Source organism: Tilletiaria anomala (genome assembly GCF_000711695.1).
Source record: "Tilletiaria anomala UBC 951 chromosome Unknown K437scaffold_145, whole genome shotgun sequence".
NCBI classification, from domain to species: Eukaryota; Fungi; Basidiomycota; class Exobasidiomycetes; order Georgefischeriales; family Tilletiariaceae; genus Tilletiaria; species Tilletiaria anomala.
The window spans coordinates 1-23352 of NW_013546877.1; the positions used below are offsets into that span (position 1 = coordinate 1).

At 50.0% G+C, this 23352-nt stretch overlaps 11 protein-coding genes across 11 annotated transcripts; 4 read left to right on the forward strand and 7 right to left on the reverse strand.

Moving 5' to 3' along the window:
* Nucleotides 1–886: 886 nt before the first annotated feature.
* K437DRAFT_42717 (uncharacterized protein) lies at nucleotides 887–1868 on the reverse strand. The gene is made up of 2 exons (XM_013384835.1): nucleotides 1709–1868; nucleotides 887–1654 (listed from the first exon to the last, which is right to left on the reverse strand). The coding sequence occupies exons 1-2, from the start codon at nucleotides 1726–1728 to the stop codon at nucleotides 1006–1008; spliced, it is 669 nt and encodes a 222-aa protein (XP_013240289.1). The 5' UTR covers nucleotides 1729–1868; the 3' UTR covers nucleotides 887–1005.
* On the reverse strand, nucleotides 1574–2595 carry K437DRAFT_42627 (uncharacterized protein). Its single transcript, XM_013384836.1, has 4 exons — nucleotides 2394–2595; nucleotides 2248–2336; nucleotides 1709–2169; nucleotides 1574–1632 (listed from the first exon to the last, which is right to left on the reverse strand). Exons 2-3 carry the CDS (start codon nucleotides 2333–2335, stop codon nucleotides 1799–1801), a joined length of 459 nt encoding a protein of 152 aa, XP_013240290.1. The 5' UTR covers nucleotide 2336; nucleotides 2394–2595; the 3' UTR covers nucleotides 1574–1632; nucleotides 1709–1798.
* A 666-nt stretch (nucleotides 2596–3261) lies between these two features.
* On the forward strand, nucleotides 3262–3966 carry K437DRAFT_217583 (A1pp-domain-containing protein; the record flags this gene model as incomplete). Its single annotated transcript, XM_013384837.1, has 2 exons — nucleotides 3262–3730; nucleotides 3833–3966. Coding segments are annotated over 2 exons (603 nt in total), but the record flags the coding sequence as incomplete, so codon positions are not given.
* Nucleotides 3967–4678: 712 nt separating this feature from the next.
* K437DRAFT_42654 (uncharacterized protein) lies at nucleotides 4679–5370 on the forward strand. The gene is made up of 2 exons (XM_013384838.1): nucleotides 4679–5026; nucleotides 5096–5370. The coding sequence occupies exons 1-2, from the start codon at nucleotides 4926–4928 to the stop codon at nucleotides 5331–5333; spliced, it is 339 nt and encodes a 112-aa protein (XP_013240292.1). The 5' UTR covers nucleotides 4679–4925; the 3' UTR covers nucleotides 5334–5370.
* Nucleotides 5371–5406: 36 nt separating this feature from the next.
* On the reverse strand, nucleotides 5407–6148 carry K437DRAFT_265115 (uncharacterized protein; the record flags this gene model as incomplete). The annotated part of the gene is made up of 3 exons (XM_013384839.1): nucleotides 5407–5901; nucleotides 5968–6052; nucleotides 6129–6148. 3 exons carry the CDS (start codon nucleotides 6146–6148, stop codon nucleotides 5407–5409), a joined length of 600 nt encoding a protein of 199 aa, XP_013240293.1.
* A 771-nt stretch (nucleotides 6149–6919) lies between these two features.
* K437DRAFT_259881 (CAF1-domain-containing protein) lies at nucleotides 6920–8645 on the reverse strand. The gene is made up of 4 exons (XM_013384840.1): nucleotides 8330–8645; nucleotides 8068–8267; nucleotides 7842–8003; nucleotides 6920–7776 (listed from the first exon to the last, which is right to left on the reverse strand). Exons 1-4 carry the CDS (start codon nucleotides 8429–8431, stop codon nucleotides 7164–7166), a joined length of 1077 nt encoding a protein of 358 aa, XP_013240294.1. The 5' UTR covers nucleotides 8432–8645; the 3' UTR covers nucleotides 6920–7163.
* Nucleotides 8646–8898: 253 nt separating this feature from the next.
* Nucleotides 8899–10923, forward strand: K437DRAFT_252013 (uncharacterized protein). Its single transcript, XM_013384841.1, has 6 exons — nucleotides 8899–9086; nucleotides 9144–9290; nucleotides 9364–9475; nucleotides 9535–9749; nucleotides 9829–10009; nucleotides 10078–10923. Exons 1-6 carry the CDS (start codon nucleotides 9061–9063, stop codon nucleotides 10528–10530), a joined length of 1134 nt encoding a protein of 377 aa, XP_013240295.1. The 5' UTR covers nucleotides 8899–9060; the 3' UTR covers nucleotides 10531–10923.
* Nucleotides 10924–11387: 464 nt separating this feature from the next.
* K437DRAFT_276628 (uncharacterized protein) lies at nucleotides 11388–12423 on the reverse strand. The gene is made up of 3 exons (XM_013384842.1): nucleotides 12127–12423; nucleotides 12022–12051; nucleotides 11388–11927 (listed from the first exon to the last, which is right to left on the reverse strand). The coding sequence occupies exons 2-3, from the start codon at nucleotides 12044–12046 to the stop codon at nucleotides 11665–11667; spliced, it is 288 nt and encodes a 95-aa protein (XP_013240296.1). The 5' UTR covers nucleotides 12047–12051; nucleotides 12127–12423; the 3' UTR covers nucleotides 11388–11664.
* A 321-nt stretch (nucleotides 12424–12744) lies between these two features.
* Nucleotides 12745–14178, reverse strand: K437DRAFT_252016 (fungal pheromone STE3G-protein-coupled receptor). The gene is made up of 4 exons (XM_013384843.1): nucleotides 13823–14178; nucleotides 13601–13762; nucleotides 13443–13541; nucleotides 12745–13375 (listed from the first exon to the last, which is right to left on the reverse strand). Exons 1-4 carry the CDS (start codon nucleotides 14079–14081, stop codon nucleotides 12798–12800), a joined length of 1098 nt encoding a protein of 365 aa, XP_013240297.1. The 5' UTR covers nucleotides 14082–14178; the 3' UTR covers nucleotides 12745–12797.
* Nucleotides 14179–16707: 2529 nt separating this feature from the next.
* Nucleotides 16708–19507, forward strand: K437DRAFT_252018 (zincin). The gene is made up of 4 exons (XM_013384844.1): nucleotides 16708–17450; nucleotides 17504–18023; nucleotides 18082–18750; nucleotides 18821–19507. Exons 1-4 carry the CDS (start codon nucleotides 16914–16916, stop codon nucleotides 19393–19395), a joined length of 2301 nt encoding a protein of 766 aa, XP_013240298.1. The 5' UTR covers nucleotides 16708–16913; the 3' UTR covers nucleotides 19396–19507.
* A 1709-nt stretch (nucleotides 19508–21216) lies between these two features.
* Nucleotides 21217–22188, reverse strand: K437DRAFT_296631 (uncharacterized protein; the record flags this gene model as incomplete). Its single annotated transcript, XM_013384845.1, has 4 exons — nucleotides 21217–21654; nucleotides 21693–21823; nucleotides 21964–21988; nucleotides 22073–22188. 4 exons carry the CDS (start codon nucleotides 22186–22188, stop codon nucleotides 21327–21329), a joined length of 600 nt encoding a protein of 199 aa, XP_013240299.1. The 3' UTR covers nucleotides 21217–21326.
* Nucleotides 22189–23352: the final 1164 nt, after the last annotated feature.

The window sequence follows — 23352 nt, forward strand, 5'->3', positions numbered from 1 at the left end:
CAACTTTGAACTTGAGCATCTGGCAGAGGCCAAAAGAATTGCCCTACGTCGACCGACAACAACGTAGTGACAACGGTCACTTAGCGACTGGAACCGGCGATTTCCACGCCCCCAGCTCAATTCACGTCAGTCTTGCGCATGTGCGAGCTCCTGCAAACCCCATAGGAGTGGTTCGAACTTGCTATGTGTTAGAAGGCTGAAAAACATCAAAGAGTTCCCTACGACCCAAACTTCCAGAAGCATCCCATAATCCAACTGGAGCTGAACCTATGAATGATGGCGTGTAAGCGATGCGAGAGTGACTGGTTGCAGAATGTACAGCGGGTTCTTCGTGCAATGTAGATGATCGAAGAAATCGTGACATGAAATGCCATAATTCAGGGATGATACACACTGTCTCCGATGCGACTGTGCTACTCGCCTTCCAGATCCGGACTTGACGCAGCACAGACTAGATTCTCGCCAAATTCGTAACCGTTATCTGGTCGGAGTCTCAATCCAGATGTTGTAGCATGAAGAGGGATAACCTTACGTATGTTGTCCACATGCTGAAATTGCATGCCCAGATCATCGTAGGTGGCCAACGTTTTGTATTCTTTATATTGAATTGGTGAAAGTGCCAGAGAAAGCTGCTGCCCACAATGACTCCTGCACGGCAAGGGCAGTGTTATTAGGCTTGAGAGAGAACGGAGCCGGGAACATCAGCTTCGATCGAGCTGCGCTATTGTAATGGAATATGTCGCGGATGTGCTGATGTGTTCCGTGCATCAGGGTGTGTTGGAAGCTTCACTGCTCGAGCATTGCGAATGTCGATCAAGATCCAGTACGGGTTGATGCTTGTCCTTGACGCACATGGCTAAAGCGGTATATTGTGAAAGATATGAGGGACTTGTGGCTAAGGGAACTCGGCGTCCGGTGCTCTAGGATTACGTAGCTCGGGCTCCTTGAGGCCTTGTCATGCCTTACTGGGCACGTTCTAAATGTTCTGATGGCTTAGAACAGGCATCAACAATTTGGATCCGAGGACATGCGTAGTAGGCGTGCGGTATTTGATGGGAAAGGCATCGAGGAAAGGTGACGAGTGTGACAGGCTACCGCGACGACCACTAAAGCCGCTCCACCTTGCGTTGATCGGTCCAATCGAGAGAATAGTTGGGCCAGGTGAAAATTGACGGTGTTTGTGGACCTTTTAAAAGTTGCTGTACAGCAGAGCTGCCCGTTCCCAACCAGGTGAATACCAGCCCCGGCTGGCAGTGCCACTTTCGAAATCTTATTCAAGAAAGGACCCCAGAGGCTCAACTCAGAAATCCAGCCAAAATTCCATATAGCACGCGGTTCTTCTATCATGAGAACCCGAGGGAGGAAAGCAGCACAAGACATTCCATGGCACCGGCGATATTGGCCATTCCAGCGCACAGCGATCATCCTCGGATACCGCTCGGAGCACCAGCGCGAATGGAGCGTTGTCTTTAGCGACAAGCTTGCAAATGTCCACCCTCTGAATATGACGTCCAGTTTTGAGGCACTCTCCTTGAACACAGCGGTCAAGTCGAGTCCAACAATGTGTTCTTTCAACGTGATGTAGTATCGGCCAGAAAAGGAGATCGTCACATTTCGACCGGGGTCAATGTCCTTGATGGTGTCGAATTGATGACTTTCTTCAGTCTTCGGTCTCGAATTCCACAGTACTGTGGCTACTGTCACTTACAATGACGAGGGATCGCTCATTTCTGACGTTGGCGTTAATCTATTGATTGAGAGATTGCTGAATTGTCTCGCCCTCGGGATGGATCCAGGATCATGGATGGCCTTGTGAGAGGATTGGAGTTTGGGTCGAGACAATATGTTGAGATGTCATGAGGTTGCGGGAAAACTCTTCCTTCTCACACGCGATCTTTCTCATGCGCTCTGTGAAATCATCGCACCACAGCGACTCTGAAGGTTGTGCTTTGTTGGCAGACGCTTGCCGCATTGTTACTGGACTCGGGACGAAGAAGGTCCTATATTGATGTGCGAAGACATAAGAACGCCGGTCTGCAGACCGATCGCGATGGAATGGGTTACACCTTTCCTTGTTGTTCAGCTGTCCGGCAAGCTTGAAGCTCGAAAACAGGCCATGACCCAGAGCGAGATTCTTGAGAACGGTCGCTGGAATGCTGATATGTACACCTGCCACGGAGTCCCAAATATGCAAACATTAATCGTCAAAGTCAAGTAAGCCAAACCCCGGCCATGTAAGGTGCTCGCAGGTGAAAAGTACGTGGTCCAAATCATGGTAGATCCGAGATTGCCCCCGTCGAGGCCTCTCGGCCGTCGATGCATGCAATGTGCTCATTCTACATTAAGAATTTGAGTAATCAGCAAAGCGCAAAATATTCTATTATGTCACTGACTAGGTTGTTGATCATCTAACGTGGTTTTCCGGATCGTCTCTACTGACTCTCAGCTGTTTTGCAAAGTGACTGGGTGCACCAATGGGCGGATACTTCGTGCGGGGGGAAATGGAAAGGGATGAAAGAGGACCCAGAATTGGGAGGGAGGGGAGGGAGGGAAGGTGGAGTTAGAGGAAATGATTTTATTCAATATCTTGTTTTAAGGGATTGGTGGAACCTTGATGTATTTTGTGATCATGTTCCATTCGCGGCTTAGGACTCCGTGATAGATTTCTAACCCTTCCCTCCTTGCGAGTGCGAGGTGGGCATGCAGCATTGGTCGCGTTTGTAGATTGCGAATATGACCTACACAGCAAGCTCTAGGAGACCATAGTCTCATTCGCTTATGCTGTAGGTGATAAATGCAATGTACGATGAGCATAGATTGCATGGACTATCGCGAAGGCGGCGGGAAGCAACTTGTGCAGCAGTTGATGCTTCGTTTCTTATAAGTGGAACACAATTGGCTCGAAGCTTTAGACAAGGTACGAAGCAACAACTCCTGGTACAAAAATCAACAACCCAAATACTCCGAAAGTCCCAAAATCAGGAAGTTGCTCTCGCTGAACCAAAGAAGATGTGTGGAACCAGGATTGTGTACACACTCTCAGGAATAGATACTTTGTCGACATCAAGTTGTTGCCTGTGGTGTGCTATGAATCGTCGTTGTCATTACGGCAGACCTCGAGCATGCAGATGGGACAGCATTAGATGTCACAACGCTTTCCAGACAAATGACAGCTTGGACATATCGAGATTTCTACTGTTCAATCAAAGCGTGAGAGCCACTGAAGGCTTGAACACACCTCAGCCCAATATAACTATGGCGTCTCTTTCTTCACTGCTGAGCGTCGCCGATCTGTTCGCGTCGGGTAAGCTCACCCCGACGACGCAGAAGTCAGGGTATCAATTGCGGCATCCTGACCGGCTGTACTTGTGGGAAGGGGATATCACCAAGCTGGCAGCCGATGCCATCGTAAACGCAGCAAACGAGGGCATGCTTGGCGGCGGCGGAGTTGACGGCGCAATTCATCGCGCTGCTGGCCCTAAATTGCGCGAGGCGTGCGAAAAGCATCCTGCCGATGCTAGCAGCGGGGCACGCTGCCCGACAGGGGAGGCGAGAACGACCCAAGGCTTCAACCTCCCAGCAAAGCTTGTCTTACACACCGTCGGTCCTGTTTACAGCAAGTCGAAGGCTGAACAGTCACGAGAGCTGCTCGCTAACGCTTATCGCAACAGCTTGGCCGAAGCGGAGAAAGCCGGAGCCAAGAGCATTGCTTTTCCCTCGATATCGACAGGTGTGTATCTTCTGCATGACATGCTATCGCAGGCAAAGATCCTTTGCTTCTTTAATTTGTGCTGGTTCACATTTATTCATCTGGGCCATTCTCTGACGGCAGGCGTGTATGGGTATCCCATCCGAGACGCCACCGAAGTCGCAATTGAAACGGTTGACAGATTCCTTGCCTCATCAGACAAGGTACAGCAGACGTGCTTCTGTGTCTTTTCAAGCCACGACAAGGAAGTGTATGAGCAGGTCCTCTCGCAACTGTATTCTGTTCAAGCCTCACCCGAATGAAATCGTTCCATCGAACCCCGATCCGAGCGAACAATCACGGGCAAGCCCCAAACTCCAACGCTATGTATCTGCTGCATCTCAAAAACGTAGAAAAGCTTTTCCCAGCATGGAATCAGTGCCTCACTTAAAGGTCAGTTCCCCCGTTGCGTACCACAAACATTGCATCAAAAAGTAGGCGGAAGCCAAGCTCAAACGTGACAGCCTTGGGCGCGTCGATCCCGTACCGAAAGGCAGCTGCTTGGTGGAGGAGCTGGAGCCACAATTCAAACCTTGAACGATTCGGAAAGGATCGAGATTCGGGAAACTCAGAAGGTACAGTAAGTTGCTCCATACGTCACAGTAACTCATGGACATGGGCACCTCATTTCGGCTGTACTTCCAGTAGCAGAGCCGCGCCTTATGTTTCTTAGATACATACATACCGGGGGCCGGCAGACGCAGGCGAGCAACTCATGATAGCCTTTTTCCCCTGCCAGCGTCAATGCTGCAGCTTGCACTCGAAATCTCAAACTCAATGTCACAAGCTCAGCGCCATGTGGTAAATTGGAAATCAGGTCCAATGCATCCGTAGACATCTGCATCCCCTATTTGCGGCTGGACGCGTGGAGGTGCATAGGTCGGCGACCTAGCAAGCAGGCATCTTCCGCACCGTCCGGCCTATATGCTCGGGCCGTCTTGCATTCCAGATCTTCGGAGTCACTTTAGGGGTGCATTCCCTCGGTTTGGGTTCCGTGGCAGCCATTTCGAACCGCTGACAAAAACGGCTGGTCACACTTCCCAAACGAATGGTGGTATCACCTTTTCCTATGAAGAAGCCTCAAGAAATGACAACCGCACATGCTACGTGATTGTATGGGCGTGACAGCGCTGTCCAAGCTCTCGAAAGCATCAAAAACAAGATACCCGGGCCCCCGATGGCAGTTTCGACACCTGGAAGAGCGGCTTCATCTAGAGTCCTTAAGTTCTGTCTTGTGTGTGCTCAAGAATTAACAGCTGCACTTTCACTTCAACACAAGTGAGCGTCTCTCCTCATGTAATGGTAGGATGAATGTGTGCTGACTGATGTGGCGCAAGAACGTTGTAGTCGCAGCAAAGCAAGGAGCAGGCTTCGCTGCAGTGGCGACTCGGTTACACTGCCAACCCAAGGTCGCAGCTCTGAAGGCGACTTGTTCTTTGAAAGCTTATTGCAAGAGAGCCCTTCGAACTCGAATTTGTCACTGTTAGGCGCCTTCAACATGGGAATGCTGTGCAAGGACAATTGCTTGCCGGGGATCTTGACAAAAGCAACGTTCGTTGCGTCGCTTGGCGCGTCAGGATCTTGAAATGGGTTGAATTCGTACACATGCAGCTGCTGATTGTCGACAACAATTAGATGCGGCATTGGAGCCATCAGAATCAGCCGGATGTCGCTGACATCTCTTCATCAGACTCAAATGCATATGGTTGATTCGTAGTATTCCCAAAGCATTCAAGGCACCATGGCACGAATGGCAACAAGGCTGTAGCCCAGGTGCGGGTAGCATCTGCAAGGCAGATGAGGCGAAGCTTGCCATCACTAATGAGGAGCGTCATCCACATATTTGATGCTGCAATCGATACAATCAGAGATGCTTTTGTACTTCCCCGTGTCTTGTCATCTTCGCCCTCGCTACCATCGCCGATCTCGTCTTTATCCTTTCTGGACGACATGTGCCTCGGGTTGACGTGAGCACCTGTCGCAGGAATACCTGTGCTCAGAATCCGCGTTGCACCCTTGAATTGACGCCCACTAGAGTACCATCCAGATGCAGCATCGCGTGCGACCCCTTTCAGCAGGCTGGCTTCCCTGACGACAGGGTCTCTATCACCCTGCACCTGCAATGACACGGGCGCAAGCTTGATATCGCCTTCCTAGGTTGCCAACGAGAGGTTTGGATACACGAAGCTTGCGGCTCTGATGGACTAGCCCTGACTTACGCTGAGATTGAGATGCGCTCGCAAACATCCGTCCTCGAACGATCGTACTTCAATGTTCAGCAGTGTGACGCGCAAGGAAGAACCCCTTTGCCAACCCGTTGCCGAAAGAGAGCGGCGCCGCGAAGATAGTGAAACCGTTCAGCCCTGCCGTTCAGCTCTACCGTTCGAGCGAAGACGCCATCGCGGTTGGCGCTCGTTAGGAGCGAGATATTCTCAGCTTCACAACTGGCTAATTATCCATGTTTCCCTCTTTGCTACTGGATGATGATGGTGGCGGGCGTGGCACATCACTCTCAGGGTCGAGGCTCCACCAGGCACTGATTATAGTACCATCTGCCTTGTCGCATCTTCGTTGCGCGGTTTGATCCTCGGCTCAAAGCGGGGCATCCTGCCGCTCTCCTGAGCAACAGTCAGCCGTAAGCGTTGAGTTTGATTTGAGATGGTTTCTCTCGGCGGATGAAGTGGGGCTGTGTCTGCGGGAGAGTGCAAGGTTGGCTGGAGTTTGTAAATTTTCGTACCATAGGTAGTTGTTGCTTCGTATGTTGACAATGAACTCAGCTCGTAGCTAACGAAGTTGTTCGGATCGTTCTGCAAATGCGGTAGGTAAGCGTTGATAGCATCCTTCGTCAGTCTGTTCATTCCACGACGGCATTATTGAGCATAGTTAAACGTCATGCTGCGGCTCCCTTTCGACGCTCTTCGTCATCATCTCCGATCCAATGCAATGCAAACTTCAAGCATCTGGAATAATATGACGAACTACTGCTATCATTGTTAGACCCAAACCCTGTTCTCCGTGCTGCTCATGACTCGGCATTCGATAGCACGTCTTCATATGAACATGCGCAAGCACAGGCTGGACTTTTCAGTCCTGTGAACGCTTTGGACTGGCAAGCCCGTTCCTCGGACTTGGATTCCTACCCGGCACCATGCTATTTTTATCCATTAAATAGCCCGTACTGCTGCGACATGGGAACAGCTGTTTTCGGCAGCGCCACGGTCGAGACATGCAGGGATGGATTACAAGGCGAGGCGGCTTGCCCCGTGTGGAAGCAAGGGTGCATGGCAAACGCGTTCTCTGATTTAGGATGGACTTCATCTGAATCCATAGTGTATAAAGACACTGCATAGTACCGCTTCCATCGCTAGTGAGGCCTTGAACCTCTTGACGCAATGTGAGGCTCAGTCAGGCAACTTCAAGCTCCAGCGCTGCCAATGGGCGTGCTTCCAAACAACCTCTTTCCCTGGCCCGCAACCGGCGTGTGAGGGCCGCTGGGTGTTGAACCGGAGTAATTTGTCATGTTTTTGCTCAGAGCATTCAAGCCGGGTAGGTTGGATGGGGCGTTTGCTCGGAATGGCGAGGAATTGGGTGGTATTGGCGGGGGGGCTGCATCGAAAGCTGTTCTAAATTGGTCAGTTGATGGTGTCGATGTAGGCCGAGATCGTAGGCTTGAACTTGCACGTGTGTATTGCACAGCGCCGCCGTTTGAGTGGGTGAACCCGTACAAACAACCGAGATACTTGCGATCGTCGATTTTCCCGTCGAAATACCTCTCCCTCAGCTTGAAAAATGTGCTTACTGTCAGAAGGCTATCGCTTCCGGCCTGGTGTTGCTGCCCGATTCTTGAAACTTGTAGATCGTCGGCGACGTCTTGAAGTCCGCCCTTCAGCGATTTGCAAGACCGCATGAGGTATTTGATATCGTAGATGCATGGAAACCAGACGCGAAGCAGCTCGAAGAATTCGGATTCAGTAGGCGGCAAGGGTGATGCTGTAACAACCTTTAGGAGGTAGCCAAAGTCATATCCGCTTTGGACGGATAAATCTTGGGTCAATGATGTCGATTGATAAGGCTGGCCAACATCCAGACTCACCTGTGGAAGCTGACCCATTTGACATCGTCAAATAGGGCGAGACCTGATGTGATGAGCAGTTCACCGAAGTGCTCTACGTCGATGCCCATCTGCTCGTGCCGATCAAAGTCCAAGCCGGCCTTTGTGAGGAGTTCGAGCGAGTCTGGAGCGCACATGTCGTCGCTGGAGGTGGAAAGTGTTCAGCCACTCCGTCATGCGGGCTTGGATGAGCATCTCATCTACTAACTTGATGCTAAAGCGAAAGTTGAATTGCCATGTGCATGCTTGCCCAGGTGGCGGAAGGTTGCCATCGGCATCGCAGATTGTGAGGCCGAGTTGGATGAGCCTGAGCAGGTCTACGTTGCATCGCAGCGTCTGATAGTGATAATCCGATGAGCCTTTGAATGTTCCTATCGGACGTGCAACGATGCCCGGAAACTCGGTATCCTGAAAAGCGATGACTTGAATCAGAGAAGTGACATCAACAGCAGTTAGCCGTAGGTGCTCACCATAGCGACGTATGGATAGTGATCAATAGATGCTCTGAGCACTGTCATCTCTTGCTCAAAATTTTCGGCCCATACCTCACGGATACGTGAAGGGGAGCCCATCTTTGCCAGCGTATCTTTAGATCAACGCGATCCAGAGCAGCTTCACCGCTGCGCTCGTGTGGATGCGGAAGACGTGACACGCCTTGCGCAGGGGGGACAATGAAATTGGCGGACACGCTGTGCAAAGTCCTGCTGGCGTCGTAAGCGCAAACACAGTCAGCTTCGCGTACAGCCGCGTCTGCAGCAGATAGCAAGAACAAATGCTGATCGAAAGCCGAACCAAAGCGCAAGGGGAAACGGCAGATCGACGCTCGCTGTCTGCGATAGATGGACGACATTGCAGAGACTATCCAGGTCATGAGGTTTGACCTTGTGCCGAACTTAAAATAAATAGGGTTGCGCGGCTATCCTGTCGGCGGTCGTCCGCCCTCGGCGCCGCCTGTCATCATGGCAGTCGAAGGGAGGAGCGCGTCGTCAGCTCTCTTACGCACGACTTACGACACTATTCTCACTACAGCCTGCAACCACGTCAGCTGATGATGACCACCCTTTTGCAGGAGCTCCGATCTGCATTTCATTGATCAGCCCCTGCCCTATATACAATACCGTGGTAGCCGCGAAGTTTTGCGCACATTGTTTCTGCAAGTTGAGCATACATCGTGTGAGCTCCAACTGCGAACACTTTTACGATGCCGCTCGAAGCAACGATGCTGGTGTGAGTCGCTGTTCGCGTGCGTTATGCGGCTTCTTCTGATCCGCGAATGTCGTGCAGTTTGGACAACTCAGAGTGGATGAGAAATGGCGACTACACGCCCTCGAGGTGGGAGGCCCAGTCGGACGCTGTGAATGTCCTATTCAACGCAAAGACCAACTCGAACCCAGAAAACGAAGTCGGCTTGATGACCATGGCAGGAAAGAGGCAAGTTTCACTATGTGCAATTGGGATCCGTACCACTGGCTGAACTATGTTGATCTACTGTTGTCGCCCAAAGCCCCGAGGTACTTGTCACGTTAACCAAGGATATCGGAAAGCTGCTCACAGCTTTGCACAGCTCGACACTCTCCGGAGCTGCCAACATTTGCACTGGCATCAACATCGCACAGGTACGTCCTTCATGTTCGTGCTCTACGGCGCTTTTCCTAATCAAAATTATCTGTGACAGCTTGCACTCAAGCACCGAGAGAACAAGAATCAGCGCCAGCGGATCATCGCTTTCGTGGGATCTCCCATTCCAGACGCGCAGGATAGCTTGATTAAGCTTGGGAAAAAGCTTAAAAAGAACAATGTCGCTGTGGACATTATCAACTTTGGCGAAAATGGAGAGAACGAAGAAAAGCTGAGGGCATTTGTTGAAAGCGTCGACAGTGGCGAGAATAGGTATGAATCGTGCAGATGCCAATTGTCTGCCGGGCTCAATGTTCTGATCTGTTGGCATCATCCGCTCTTTGCACTTCAGTCATCTGCTCAGTATTCCGCCAGGACCGCAGCTTCTTTCAGACATAATACTCTCATCTTCTGTGCTGAGCACCGACGTGGGAGGTGCACCCGGAATTTCGACTGGAGGAGACGGCGGCGCAGGCGGTGATGGTGGATTTGACTTTGGGGTCGATCCAAGTATGGATCCGGAGCTTGCAATGGTGGGCAGTATCGCTCGAGTGCATCGCTTTCCAGGCATCATTGACATGGTATTCTTTTTCTCTTTCAGGCCCTACGCATGTCGCTGGAAGAAGAACAAGCGCGGCAACGGGCGACGGTGCAATCATCATCCGTCAGTGCCGCTCCTGTGTTAAGCAGCGTTGGGGAGGAGCCTCGCACGCGGACAGAGGATGGTGGCAGTGCGCCAGAACCGGCGCTACTCGCAGGAAGGGGATCCCTGATCGTTACGGGTGCAGAATCCATTACGGGAGCGGGGAATGATGCGCACGACGCCGACGAGGAGGCTATGCTCGCTCGCGCTCTAGCGCTTTCACAGCGAGTAGAGCCGAAACAGTCAGAAGACGCGGAGATGGCCGCCGCTACTAGCTCTGCGTTGGACAAGGCCGACTCAAGCAACTCGGATGACCGCACAGAATGCAACCCCCAGGATGACGATGAGGAAATGACTGAGGAAGAGGCCATCGCCCGGGCTATTGAGATGAGCTTGCAAAAGAAGGAGTAATACTGCACAGGAATATAAAAGGCGTCCGCACGTGAAGCTCTACTCGACAACATCTGCACAAATTGAATCTGTGCATTACCGCAGTTGCCTGGCGGTGCCTTTCTGAAGTTGTTCCTAACTCCCTTCCCAAGGCGACTGCAGCCTTTGTAAAGCGCAGGCGTTGCAGCCTTTTAGGTTTTAGCGAGTTGACAGCATGCTTTTCAAATGTTTGAAAGCGAGACGGATATGGTCACATTGTTTAGGTGCAAGATGCGAACACCGGGCTCAAGTTACGTCCACCAGCTGTGACACGATGCACTGCAGATGCTTATTTGATCGGTTAGGCATTCAGAGTAAGGCGTAGGACCATGTGGCAGAACACAGAATGGTGAAGACGATATCATTGAGAAGGAGCTTTTCAATAGCTATAGCATTTTTGTGTGGACAAATTCTTTTGAGACAATACTCAAACCAGTCGCAACGCAGCAAGCTGCGACTGGTCCAAGTTTGTGTACGTTTTACCTATGCTTACCTATAGTCTCGTGGATAAACGAGACCAGTGTACTAGAAAGGCGCCTCCAGAGCATGGAGGCGCAGGGCAGGTTGAAACTTGGGAAGGTTTGTAGGCCGAATAGTCTCGTTGGAAACCGCACCGAACTAGCAATATTCTCCACTGCCCTGGTGCCCCTGCCCATGATTGCTCGGCCCCTCCGACCGGCAAGCTCAGAGCTGCGCATCAGCGGAAATGGTCTGGCCACCGGACTAAGGGCGTGAAGTCCCGGGTGCACAATTGTAAGTGGCTTTGTCACAGACGAAACTGAGCCGAGTTGTTGTACTGCCCGTGACTGCCCCCTCCACAGGCATAGGCCAGGCTGAGGGTCGGCCGAACTAATAAGGGTACAGGCTCACGTTTCCAACCCGACTAGGGTTCATCCGACTGTAACCGTTCGCATGACCCCGTCATCCCGCAAGAAGTATGCAATGACAGGTTCTGAACGTGACGAATTCGCCAAATTAAACGTCAGCCGATCCGAGAAATGGCAGAAACGCCCACGAAAACGCTACAATGATGCATATTTCAAAGGGAAAGGTTAGGCAGCTTCAGTGTCTTCTCTCTCTTTGCCATTCACACAAGATTTTGTTGCGTGGTACGACTCAAATCGATTCGTTTGACATTTCCTGAATCCGATGCGAAAGTGACATTAAACAGGGCTGACATCTAGTGGTATGAGCTTGAAGTAGTGTGGAATCAGAAACTGCTGGAAGAAAGCATGGTGATAGAAACAGGATTGATGAAAGATGAGACAGTATAGTGTATAGTATCCATGGTTGTGGCCTATGATGGCCACATTGGCAGCACCACTTGGCGCTCGGCCTCTTAAGCGATCGTGCAGCCAGGTCCGTAGGGAGGGGTGGTACTGAGGAAGAAGAACAGGGGCATGAGAATTCAAAAGATAAGCAGATTAGCTTGATAGTGCGAAGTTCTGTAACGTCATCGCTGTCAAAGCGCACCTGGGATCATCTTTCTTAATAGCATTCGCTCTGCAAAGTATGCCAAAATGGATGTAAGACCTAAAGGTTGTATGAGGTCCTTCGATTTAATCCACCAGGACTTACCCTTTAGAGACGTGCTCGACTCGCACGATAGTGGTGAAGAGGTCCGCAAACATGGCGATGTCTTCGAAGTCGTGAGGAAGATGAGGTTGTCTTAACAGATTTCCCGTCTTAATGACTTGGCCTTCCCAAGGAAGAAGATTCACACCTTTCCTTGCGCTAAAGCATGCGAGTCCTTCTTATATACGTTGATGGACAATCCTGCATTCAGTTATCCAGTGGGTATCAAGAACTTTGGAGCGCAAGTGCGGGTTCTCAATTTACGACTCTCTGCACACTTTTTGGAGCCGGACGCGTGACTACACATGTAATCAATGGGGACACAGACTTCGTCACAAAGGCAAGAGAAATGAATGGGGGTGAAGTGGAATATCGATCATACGACGGATACGAGTTACGTCTCAAGACGTATCAAAACATACGACGTAGTACACAGCTCGTTCGCGTTCCTTCCGAGAATTGGTATAACTTGAAAGATGCAGGCCGTTGGAGTTTGGACAGGACACTAGCGACCCTTCAAAAGTCCATGAGGCTTTGCTCAGACCTCATGAAGCCCCGTTATAAACCTGACGCAGCATTCGGATGTTCGGGAATACATTTTCAAGTCACAAAATTACATTGCAGCAAAAGAGCCAGAAGCCTCAAGAATGGATCTATTTCGCTGTACAGACAAGCTAGTGAATGTGAATCTGCAGTGACTCTTCTGTGCGCGAATCGTCGATGGACTTTCCGGTGATGTGCAGGCCATGCAGAACATCGACTCCTTTGCCATGTGAGAAGCTGTCAAATGCCCTTGGCGAAATTCCGCCGAGCTGGGTGGAGAGTGATATGTTTGCCGAGTGGCCCCTTGTGAAAAGTGATCGAGGGAAATATGCTGCGCGACATTCTTTTGTGAACCCAAATAGTGCGAAGAAGATGAGCCCGGAAACCGGGATTACCCAATGTCCAAGTTCCCACGTGGCGTACTGCTTGGGGAATGGGTCCCAAATTTGGGATGGGTATCTGCCAACTTTGTAGAAGTTATGGTGCACCCTACTCCAAGAATAGGGCTCCAACAAATCTGCTCCACTCTCGTGCATTCCCACGATTGAGATAACAGCCAGTGTTAAGGTCACCGGAAACCCCCAGATAGCCTCAACTGATGTCAAAGCCAAGAGTCGTAAAAAGCGCCCACGGTCAAATGCCGAGTTGGAAGAATGGAGCACCGCCTTGAACTGAGCTCGTCGGGAGATGAAGCGTGACATTGCAATTACTAAATAGAACCACAGAAGAAAAACGTTTCAGATTTGGTTCACACCTTTCTGGGACAATGTACTTACGACTGAACACGAGCGTGGCAAGGCTCAGAAGTAGCGGTGGTAGCAAGCCAAAAAGGATGTATGGCCACGATTGATACGTCGTACCCTCGCACCCAGAGCCTAGAGTGTATGCAGAAAGCTATCAGATAAGAACATGCTGTAAATCTTCGACGGCTCACCTTCATAAAGATCATATCTGTGTCCTTGGTACAAAATCGCCAAAAGAATATGGACAATCGGTATTCCAAAGCCGAGCCCAATGTCTAGAGCCGCTTCTCGTCTTCTGTCACTTTCCATTCGCGTCGCACGGGATATAGAGCTGATGCCTGCTAATTTGCGACCTAAAGAGCTATGCGATTAGAGGGAACCATGGGAAATATTTTTACTACACCTTCACTTACTCAGGAGAAAGTTGCAACCTGCCGCACCTATTTGAGACATGAGCATTAGACGGGTGCTAATGTCACACCATGGATCACCCCGCGGCGTCGTGTCTGACCACCATATGAGTGCGTTGAGGCCAAGTAAAAAGCTGCCAATCGAGAGCCAGAGGATCATGATCATGACTGAATAGTTGCGCAGACGCCAGTGGAAACGAAAGGGAAGCCAGACGAGTATGCACATCAGAAGTGCAAACGGTGGCAAGACCGGGTCTTTCATGGTTGCGGCCGCGTAAGCTGAGCTCAGTAGGCTGTTGGAGTGAATGCAGAACAAAGAAGAATGTCCGTTTTCGAGAAGGGCTGGGAGGGAGACGCACTGGTCTATGAAGATATCAACTCTCTGTCTTGTTGAGGTTAATAAGAACATTCCAATTTCCATCCTATAGACTACGACTGGTTGCTGCTGGGGTGAACACAGCGCACAGGTCTTCAGATATGGGACTGCAAGAAGTGTCTGGTGCCCCCAGTGACCAGTTTCCCCGCTCACGACATGCGAACACAAGCGTACATCTGATCTGTGTGGCGAGGGTCCTCTATGGATTGAAAAGTTTCAGTACCAGGTTTTGCTGCGTTCCCACTCTGATGAGACTGTTGTGCGCACCAAGGCTCTGCTTCCTTATCTCAGATCTTGGGAACTGCTGGCTTTAAATCAGTCAAACCGGCAAATCCCTACATCAGCGATCAGAGCCGCCTCAGGCCTCAAAATGATCCTGTTCAAGCATGTGAAACTTGTGACGGAGCGTGTACTAGCGTGAAAGGTGCGCAGCGTGAGGTACTATGCCAAAGCCTGCTGCCTGGGGGGCTTTCGAATGCAAAATATGTATTCGAACCCACGGGCATATTCAAGAGAGGTGCTGCAAGTGCATAGGACCTACCACGCATCATGTCACAGTGCTCATGCGCCCATGCCTCTCGTCACTAGTACGTAAGGACAATACGCAAGGATGGACGATGGACGATGGACGATGGACGATGAACCAGGAAAGCATTGATAATGAACTCTGAATGCAAATATTGGCAAATGTTTTGTAGGAGGATCTAGAAACCTATTTATTTTTCAATTTGAAATGTGAATGCGCAAGATGAGAATCAGGCGTATGAGATTCAATATTTAAAAATCTTGTGAATTATGAAATATCCAGTAATTGTGATATATGCGTACTCCTAGGCTGGACTCTCGTATCACTTCTCGCTATCCTACTCCGCACTACTCAGCGCTCACCGCTCTGTGGTCACTGGTTTCCCTCATATAGATCGTCACCCAACGTTGTTTCTTCATATCTACACAAGCTTGCATAGGTGCTGGGTTAGTATTACATCTGCGCCTTTGTGCCGAGATAGTTCACGATCAGACATTCACTTGAATTGATACGCGTTCCCAAGGCGTCAAATCAGTTCAATATTCCAATGGCTTCATATCTACAATCCTTTGTTCTTTAATACACCATTGCCACGATGTGCTGATCCTTTGTGTTGAGTTGACCTCAGCGATCTCTTTGGCCAGGTGCAACTGGGTTACTGGAGGTCTTTGACTGGGCTTGAAACATTTCTGCAATTTGCTCAGAACCGCTCGCATAGATCCTGCCAGGTATAAAAGAGGAGGTGTAGTGCAATCTGCTGATTGAAGGTAATATCACTCTTTACCTGCAAGTAACCGAAATATTCTAAATATATTAACCGTCTTCACGGTGCTTCTTGATCCCGTATCCACCAGTGTTCAACATGTACCATCTTTCATTTTTCACTTTCACCACGGCTGCTGAGGGACCCAGGAGCCCCAAGACGTAAGATTACCTTACTCAGTGCCTGGGAGAGTTGAAGCCAATATGTTTCGAAGACCACACGCTTGAACACGGCCTCATCCAGCCCATCACTACCCTTTTGCAAAGGGAGTTGCCGAACTCCAGGAGTCCAGGCTGCGTCAATATGCCAAACACGCGCACTAGCTTCATCCGATTTGCTTGCCTTAACCAACTTATTCAAGCACCTACATCCACTCTCCTCAATTCACGATTCAATTTATTGAATGAAGGGTCTGATTTTATGATACTTGGAGATCATTTTCTGTGCCCTTTAAGAGGCTTAAAGAGATCGCATCCGAGTAGCCATGGGCGTTCTTAATCCCATGTGGAGTCACCACTATGAGGAACGCGCAAAAATTGCTCAAAAAGATACTTTGCATCTGGCTCGGTGCGACAAAATTACACTTACTAGTCAGTATCGTAATCAGGTCCATCATAACAGTCAAGAGTCGATGGTGAATAGCGAATACACGATAGTCAAGGGCCAAGGGCCAAGCTGCTACAATTCAATTGTTAAGATGTCAATGAGACGTGTCGAGTCTGTGTCTTTGATTTTATTTACGCCCTACTGGTGCAGTGGTGATGGGATGGCGACTTCGGTGAGGCCGTGAGGGCGTCAAGCTTGGCCGATGGCCGATGGCCATTGGCCGGGACGCCGGTCACAAAACGAGCTGTAAATATTAGAACGATTAATTCACTCTCGGTTCACCGTAGCACATAGCCTCTTTCCTCTGGAAGCCGAACCTGGCTATATGCGGACTGTACTCGTAGTCTGGGGCTGGGGATTGGTTGAAGCTTTGGCTCTGGATAGAGAGGTCTCGTTCGGGAATGTGACGTGACAGGATTTCCCGTTTCCCCAGTGATCCCGCCCAATCCCAAATGACCGGATCCTGATGAATCCTGCCCTCGGCAGGGGGAATCCGGGAAGGGAACTGGCTTGGACGCACAATCCGGCGGGATCCCGGGAATCCCGAACGAGAGCTCGAGGCTGGCATTGCGCCCGGGTCTAGTAGTCCTGCCTTTTTGAACTAAGCCACCCATGTGGTTCGGACGGTCGTCAAGTTCAATATTCAGCGCTTCAGAAGCCACCAGGATCTAGTTCTCAAAGGCATTCATTAGCAGCCTCAGTCTTCACGCCTCAGCTTTATAAATGATCTTTCCCAATCTAACGGCCAAGGTCAACCAAATCCCAGTCAACCTTTCAGCTTTTTGCAAGAGGCGGAGGCGTGGTGAACGTAAGACGGTACGAAATGTGCCTTCTCACTGCCTGCAAGCTGGCCCGACCGCTTCTGTCGAAGCGCTTGGCACTCAGAGGCATCCTGCTGCAGGCTGACATTGAGGTCTCAACCAAGCGGATCTTTCATGCGACTGCTCTCAACAGCCGACATTCGAGCAATGATCTATCACATTCCTTCCGTGATCTGCGAGAGGTGATCGACAATTTTGGAGCGTCCTGCAAGGCAGCTTCTGGTTCCTCAACTGGGCTCTTTGGGGAGACAACTTTGAAGCACCCTCGAGACTTCCTAACGATCGCAAGGAAGTCGCAAGAACGAGCTTCCGTCCTGGTACGAAGAATTACAGAAGCACCCCGCCGTGGCCCAAGGGAAATGGCTGCTGTAGTTCGTAACATCGACAGGTTGTCAGATATGCTGTGCAAGGTTATCGACATGGCAGAATTTGTGCGAACTGCTCATCCAGATCCTGACTGGTCGTCTGCAGCAGAGCAAGCGCATCAGTACCTCTGCAATTATATGAACGTGCTCAATACCAGCACTGGCATGTATCAAGTGAGTCGATCGAATCATGAGCAGCTGTTCTAGGCTAACCCACGTGTTTTCAGACGCTTGCCGCGGCGATTCGCGCCCCTGAGGTGAAGTCTCTGCTCTCGCCAGAAGGCCTCCATGTAGCCCACATCTTCCTCCAGGACTTCGAAAAGTCTGCCATTCACCTGCCGGAGCATGATCGACAGCGTTTTGTTTCTCTAAGCGACTCTGTCCTCTCCCTCAGTACTGCTTTTTCTCAAAACTTGCAAGCAGGGGAGGGACGGCCGCCAGCGAGGTTCCAGCCTTCCTGGCTAGCTAGTCTTCCGGAACCGATCCTGCAGGGGATCATGGACGAGTCCCTCTGCTTCGATGGAATCATTGAGCTGCGCGCAGATAGCCCGTATCTGATGCAGATCATTCGGAACTCAACCAATGCATCAGCGCGCGAGGCCGCGTATCGCTCAGCGTTCGCGAGCGGGAAACCTCAGAAAGCATTATTGGAAGCCTTGCTTGAGCGCAGGGCTCAACTGGCGAAGCTAAGTGGCTATGAATCCTTTGCTCACATGGTGCTAAAAGATAAGATGGCGCGAGATCCGGGTGAGCCGCTCATTGTTACTCGCGAAACTCGTCCGGGACTAATTCAATGGCACCTCAGGCAACGTCATTCGATTTCTTCATTCACAACTGTCTTTGATCTGCGGCAACGTTGAGAAGGAGGTTCAATTATTGCTCTCACAGCAACGTCCACAGCTCGGGAGCGCGCGTTTGCGAGCGTGGGACAGAGAATTTCTTGCTAATCGCCACATAGATCATTTCAGCCCACCGACGACACCTCTATCCCAATTCTTCAGTGTGGGCACAGTTTTCAGTGGTATCAGCCGACTGTTTTCGCATCTCTTCGGAATGCACCTCCAGCTGGTGCCTTCCGCTGCAGGTGAAGTCTGGTGCAAGGATGTTCTGAAACTGGAGGTCATCGACGAGGATGCAGGCGGCCCAGTAGGCGTGATATACGCTGATCTCTGGAGTCGTGCTGGAAAACCGAGTGGTGCAGCACATTTTACTGTGCGCTGCTCACGTCGGGTAGATCTCGATGAGGAGCAAGATGATATCGACAGCGTCTTTTCTGGGGGAGACCTCCCCACGCTGTCGGACTCACCCTTCACTGGTCAGCCACAGTGTACGAATGACCGCGAAGGGCTGTACCAGCAGCCAATTGTGGCGCTGTTATGTGACTTTCGCCGACCTTCAGCAGGTAACTCTCCCTCTTTCTTGCAATGGCCTGAAATCGAGACATTATTTCACGAGATGGGCCACGCTCTACATTGTGCGTGAAGTGGCCAGTGGAAATCATCAGTGGCCGTTCTAACACTATGTCTCGGTTTTGCTGCTTACAGCGATGGTGGGACGTACCGAATTCCAGAATGTATCTGGTACTCGGTGTGCCACAGACTTTGTCGAAGTTCCTTCAATACTCATGGAGCACTTTCTTACCGACCCGAGTGTGCTGCCCTTATTTGCGCGGCATTACTCAACGGATCAGCCACTACCTTATGAGCATCTTCAAAAGCACCTCCACTCGGCATCGCAATTCAAGCATCTCGAGAGATACGACGAGCTTTTGCTATCATTGCTTGACCAGAGGCTCCATTTGCGATCCCCGGAGGATAGCAGATTCGACAGCACGTCAACTTTTGAGCAAGCCCAGGAAGAGGCTGCACTACTCACGCCCGTACAAAATTTGGACTGGCAAGGCCGCTTTGCCCATCTTGTTTCGTATCCAGCATCGTACTACTCATACCCACTGGACAGGGCCATAGCTTCAGCACTTTGGGAACAACTGTTCAGACCAGATGCCCTTTCAAGGCGGCAGGGTCAACTCTACAAAGAATCGGTCCTGGCGCCGGGTGGAGGTAAAGATGCTCGTTCCCTAATTCAAAGCGTCCTCCCCACTTGGAATGACCTACAGTGATGCACAGAGCGACGATGGCCTTTGCGCGTGAGTTTTGTTGCCTTGCTTCATCCAGCTTCAGCGTTTAGCATGTATCTTTAAGGAGCCATGTCACACAATAAGAACCTCTGCCTGAATGGAGAGTCCATCACTCGCCAGGACTCACCAAATTTTCAAGCGTCACAACTCACATCTCATCACATCTCACATTAACACCTGACATTCAAAACTCACAAATGCCATGTCACTTCATAAATATTGAACATGAATATGTAAATTCACAGGCATATCGCACCGAGAGAGTTGTTGAGGCTTGGAACCACAAAGGTCGGGTAAATGGGTAGCCCAGCGGTAAGCTATAGGTGTCTGTTTGTCTGGGCTGGTATGAGTTGGCTGTTCAGAAGAAAATAAATGATCGCAATCACAGTCATGATCACGATCAGAACAAGGTAATATCCAATATCCATTGCACACCGGCCTCCGTGCTCTACGTGATGCTAGCTGGCTCTTACACGTATAGATAGATCCTGTTCTTTGAAATGTTGGTGAGGTTATTACACAGAATCAAGAAACTAGAGTTGGCTCGGAAACCTGAGAAATACCGGGTCGCGAAACAAAACTTTTCTGAAAAGCCCACAAACCCTTTTAAGAAGCGGCTGTTCGAATCAAGCTGGGATAACCCCCGGAAAGCCTCTCAGTGATTACTCTATACCGTTCTGATGCAAATAAAATTTCAACGGTTATCAAGCAATTTCAGCAACGAGTTTGCAACAAGTGACTTTTGCAGAAAGTAACTCTGGCCCATGGTGAACAAAAGCAACTTAACGGCAAATCGGCGCTTGTAAGAGCGGGACTCCCTTGGTGACTTTTGAAAAATCACGTTTCTTCTTCGTTTTATAACTTACATTAGCTTCATAGCTTGTACGACTGGTCCAAGGCACGTGTAGGATTATCCCACCTCTGAACTCCATTCGCTTACTATGTATGCGCTTGAAGGTGCTGAGAGCCCCTTTAATTTGTGCTGATCGCTGCTGTAAGCACAACCCATACTGTGAGGTCACTGCCAATCAGATCTAGCGTGATAAGCAAGCAAATATTGATGGTTTTGAATACTTCGTGTAGTGAATCCTGCACAGGGAAAAGTGCGGGAGTTTTGAAAAATCGAGTCTTCCCGAAGGCGAGGATCTTGATTCTTGAAACTCACGCAATCGTGCGTTTTTCTCAAGTTTTTTAGGACTGAAATTGCTCGATTTGGTTGGAGTCCGAACAACGACGTGAATTTCGTTCTCATCCTTGATAAACCCTCGGAAAGCAAGTCGCCCTCGAAGCCATGTTCATGCGCCCTTGATAATCCTTTTATTGCATCTGCTCGCACTATGCCTGTCAGAGCGGACCCGGGGGATTTGGGACCCGTAAACAGTGTTTAGGCAGTTTCCAGGAGACGGAAACCCCTGAACAGCTGAGCCAACGGCACAAACCTGAAAACTTTTCTTTGCACTTCCGGTGCTTAAACAAGGTCTTCAGGATCGGCGCAAAAGCCATTGGTATTATGGGGCTTCTCCCAAAGATTCAAGCAATTCGCGAATGAACTTGAGAAAACGATGGAAGCATTAATTTTGGCCTGGAAATGAGATTTTACTGTAACAGGTCAATTGCTTTCTCCGACATAATATAAGCTCAAGTTGCAACTAGGAGATTCCCAAGGCAGGTAAAAAAAAAGTTGTCCAATATGGCCGATTTTCTTTTGCTTTAGCTTATTTTCCATTCCGAAAATGTTCCGGAAATTGACTGATCAAGTTCAAGCCTGACATGCGCAGCCAAGTTGCAACTGGACCTTTCACCAAGTTGTGACTTGAGTTTTCGGACTGAAGTTATGGGGTTTGGCAGCATCGCGACTGACGTGTGGTGACGATGTGGCATTGGGCGACCCAGTGTCCTGGCGTATTTAGTAGTTAGCGTAGTTCGGCACGGGTACCTGGCCCACTGGAGAGTGGGCCGCTGCGTGAAGAATAGCGCAATGCGCACTGCCCTGTCAACCGGACTATAGAGCAACGCCACGGTTCCCAAAACCTCTTTCTTTTGGCCTTGTCCTTACAGGTGCCGGTGAGGCCAGTCGTAAAGGGGGTGAGGTGATCAGTGATGTCATCAGGAATACCTTTGTGACATGTTGATGCACGTGTGATGCCACGCCACGTGAACCCCACGCGGCAGCCTAGTGGTCTATGGCTGGCATGCTTTCCCGCTCTCTCAGCGCTTCGGGCATAACGCAAGCCCTGCCACCTGCGTACAAAGGGAATCTCTTACATGTATGTACTGACATGTTTGGAGTGTTGTGCGCCCGGACATAATCACTGTTGATTGACTGGACGTTCTGACTATGTGACTGCCGACTAATGACTACTGCCGCTGAGTGCTCAGCGCTCACGCGTTCGCTACCGGCTGTTGAAAACTGAATATTTCATGCCAGATACTGGATACTGGGCGCTGAACGTTTGAACACTTGAACGCTAGACGCTGAGTGCTGAGCGCTGGATGTTAAATGCTGAATACTGAACTCTGGACGTTGCCTGTTCCGGCCAGCAAGCGCACTTGCCGTGTCTGTGCGTTGATCCATCTGAAGTTCTGACATTCCAATCTATGTCAAATACTCCTAGATGGACACATCCGCATTTTCGTTATATGTACATTGTTAACGCACTTCCGCTCATTCGCATTGCGGAGGCCCTGGCCATACCACCAGGTTGGTCCGGCAGTCTGACATGACATCCGAGACGGCTGCAGCCGCGCGAGGTATTCTGAATGGAAGGAATACATGGTCGCTGGCTGTGACAGAATGCCGCCGCGTGCGTAGATCTGAGATGGAAGTCGAATTTCCCCATACTGGACAGTATTGTGTCGACATTGCGATGGAAGAGAAATGAAAACTCTTTCTGAAAGTATGACCTTTCCAATTTTGGTTTAAAAATCTGCTCGAACTACAACTCTTCTCAGCTCATGGCCAAAAAACTGATGTTCAGTGTTTAGTAATTCCTGAAGTTCAAATGCGAAAAAACCCCTTTCTAGCGCGCACAAATAACCCTTGTAGCTTGGGAAGCATGAAGCGTGTAGTCTGAACATGGTTGCGTAAGGTGAAGGATAATGAAGGAGCACACTGTGTTTTCTAGCAACAATTCCGTCCCATTGTTCAAACTATTTACGTAAAAAATAATCGTTTGTGAGGCTATTTACTTCCATCTATTTCACCAACGAATACATTGAAGAACAACGGGGGCTTCAAACCCACCGCAAGTCTGAAGCTCTGAAAACTAATGGTGTGGGGAAGCCTATGAGAAAATGTCAAAGTAACTCACTGCCATCCAGCCCGCTGAGCACTAAAGGCTGAGCGGTGAGTACTGAGAGCCGTCACGCCTGTAATAGAAACGGGCTGTTGACCTTACTATACATATGGGGTAATTACCCGTGATAAGCCCCGACAAATGCGTGTTTTGTCGCTTCAGAGATCAGAAGTACAGGAGTTTTAACAAAAATGGGTGTTGGGGATGCTTCGTTTTGGAACTTCCGTTATGGTGGCTGGGACATCGGCAATGAGGCGAGTGGCTGTTCCTAGCAGTCCTGACAGACAGTGACGCGAGAGTTGGGACGCCAGGTGCCTGCCTAATATGTATGTTCTGGCTACCGATTACTGATTGATGACTATGCATTTGACTCATTGACTATTGACCACTATATAGTGACCACTCAAGCTCACTACTCATACCCTCTATTGACGACTGCATTTTGACTGTCGATTACTGGCTACTGGCGGCTGATGCTTATGTTTGATAACGTGCCTTTCGACCTGCCCATTGTACTGGCTCTGTGTCGTTGGGAACTAAATACTCTTCGGAAACTCTCACGTCTGACATCGGACAGCCAGTAGACGGAAGGGTGTGATCTTGTATGATCCGAGTCTACGACGAACCATTAATAAGACCCTTT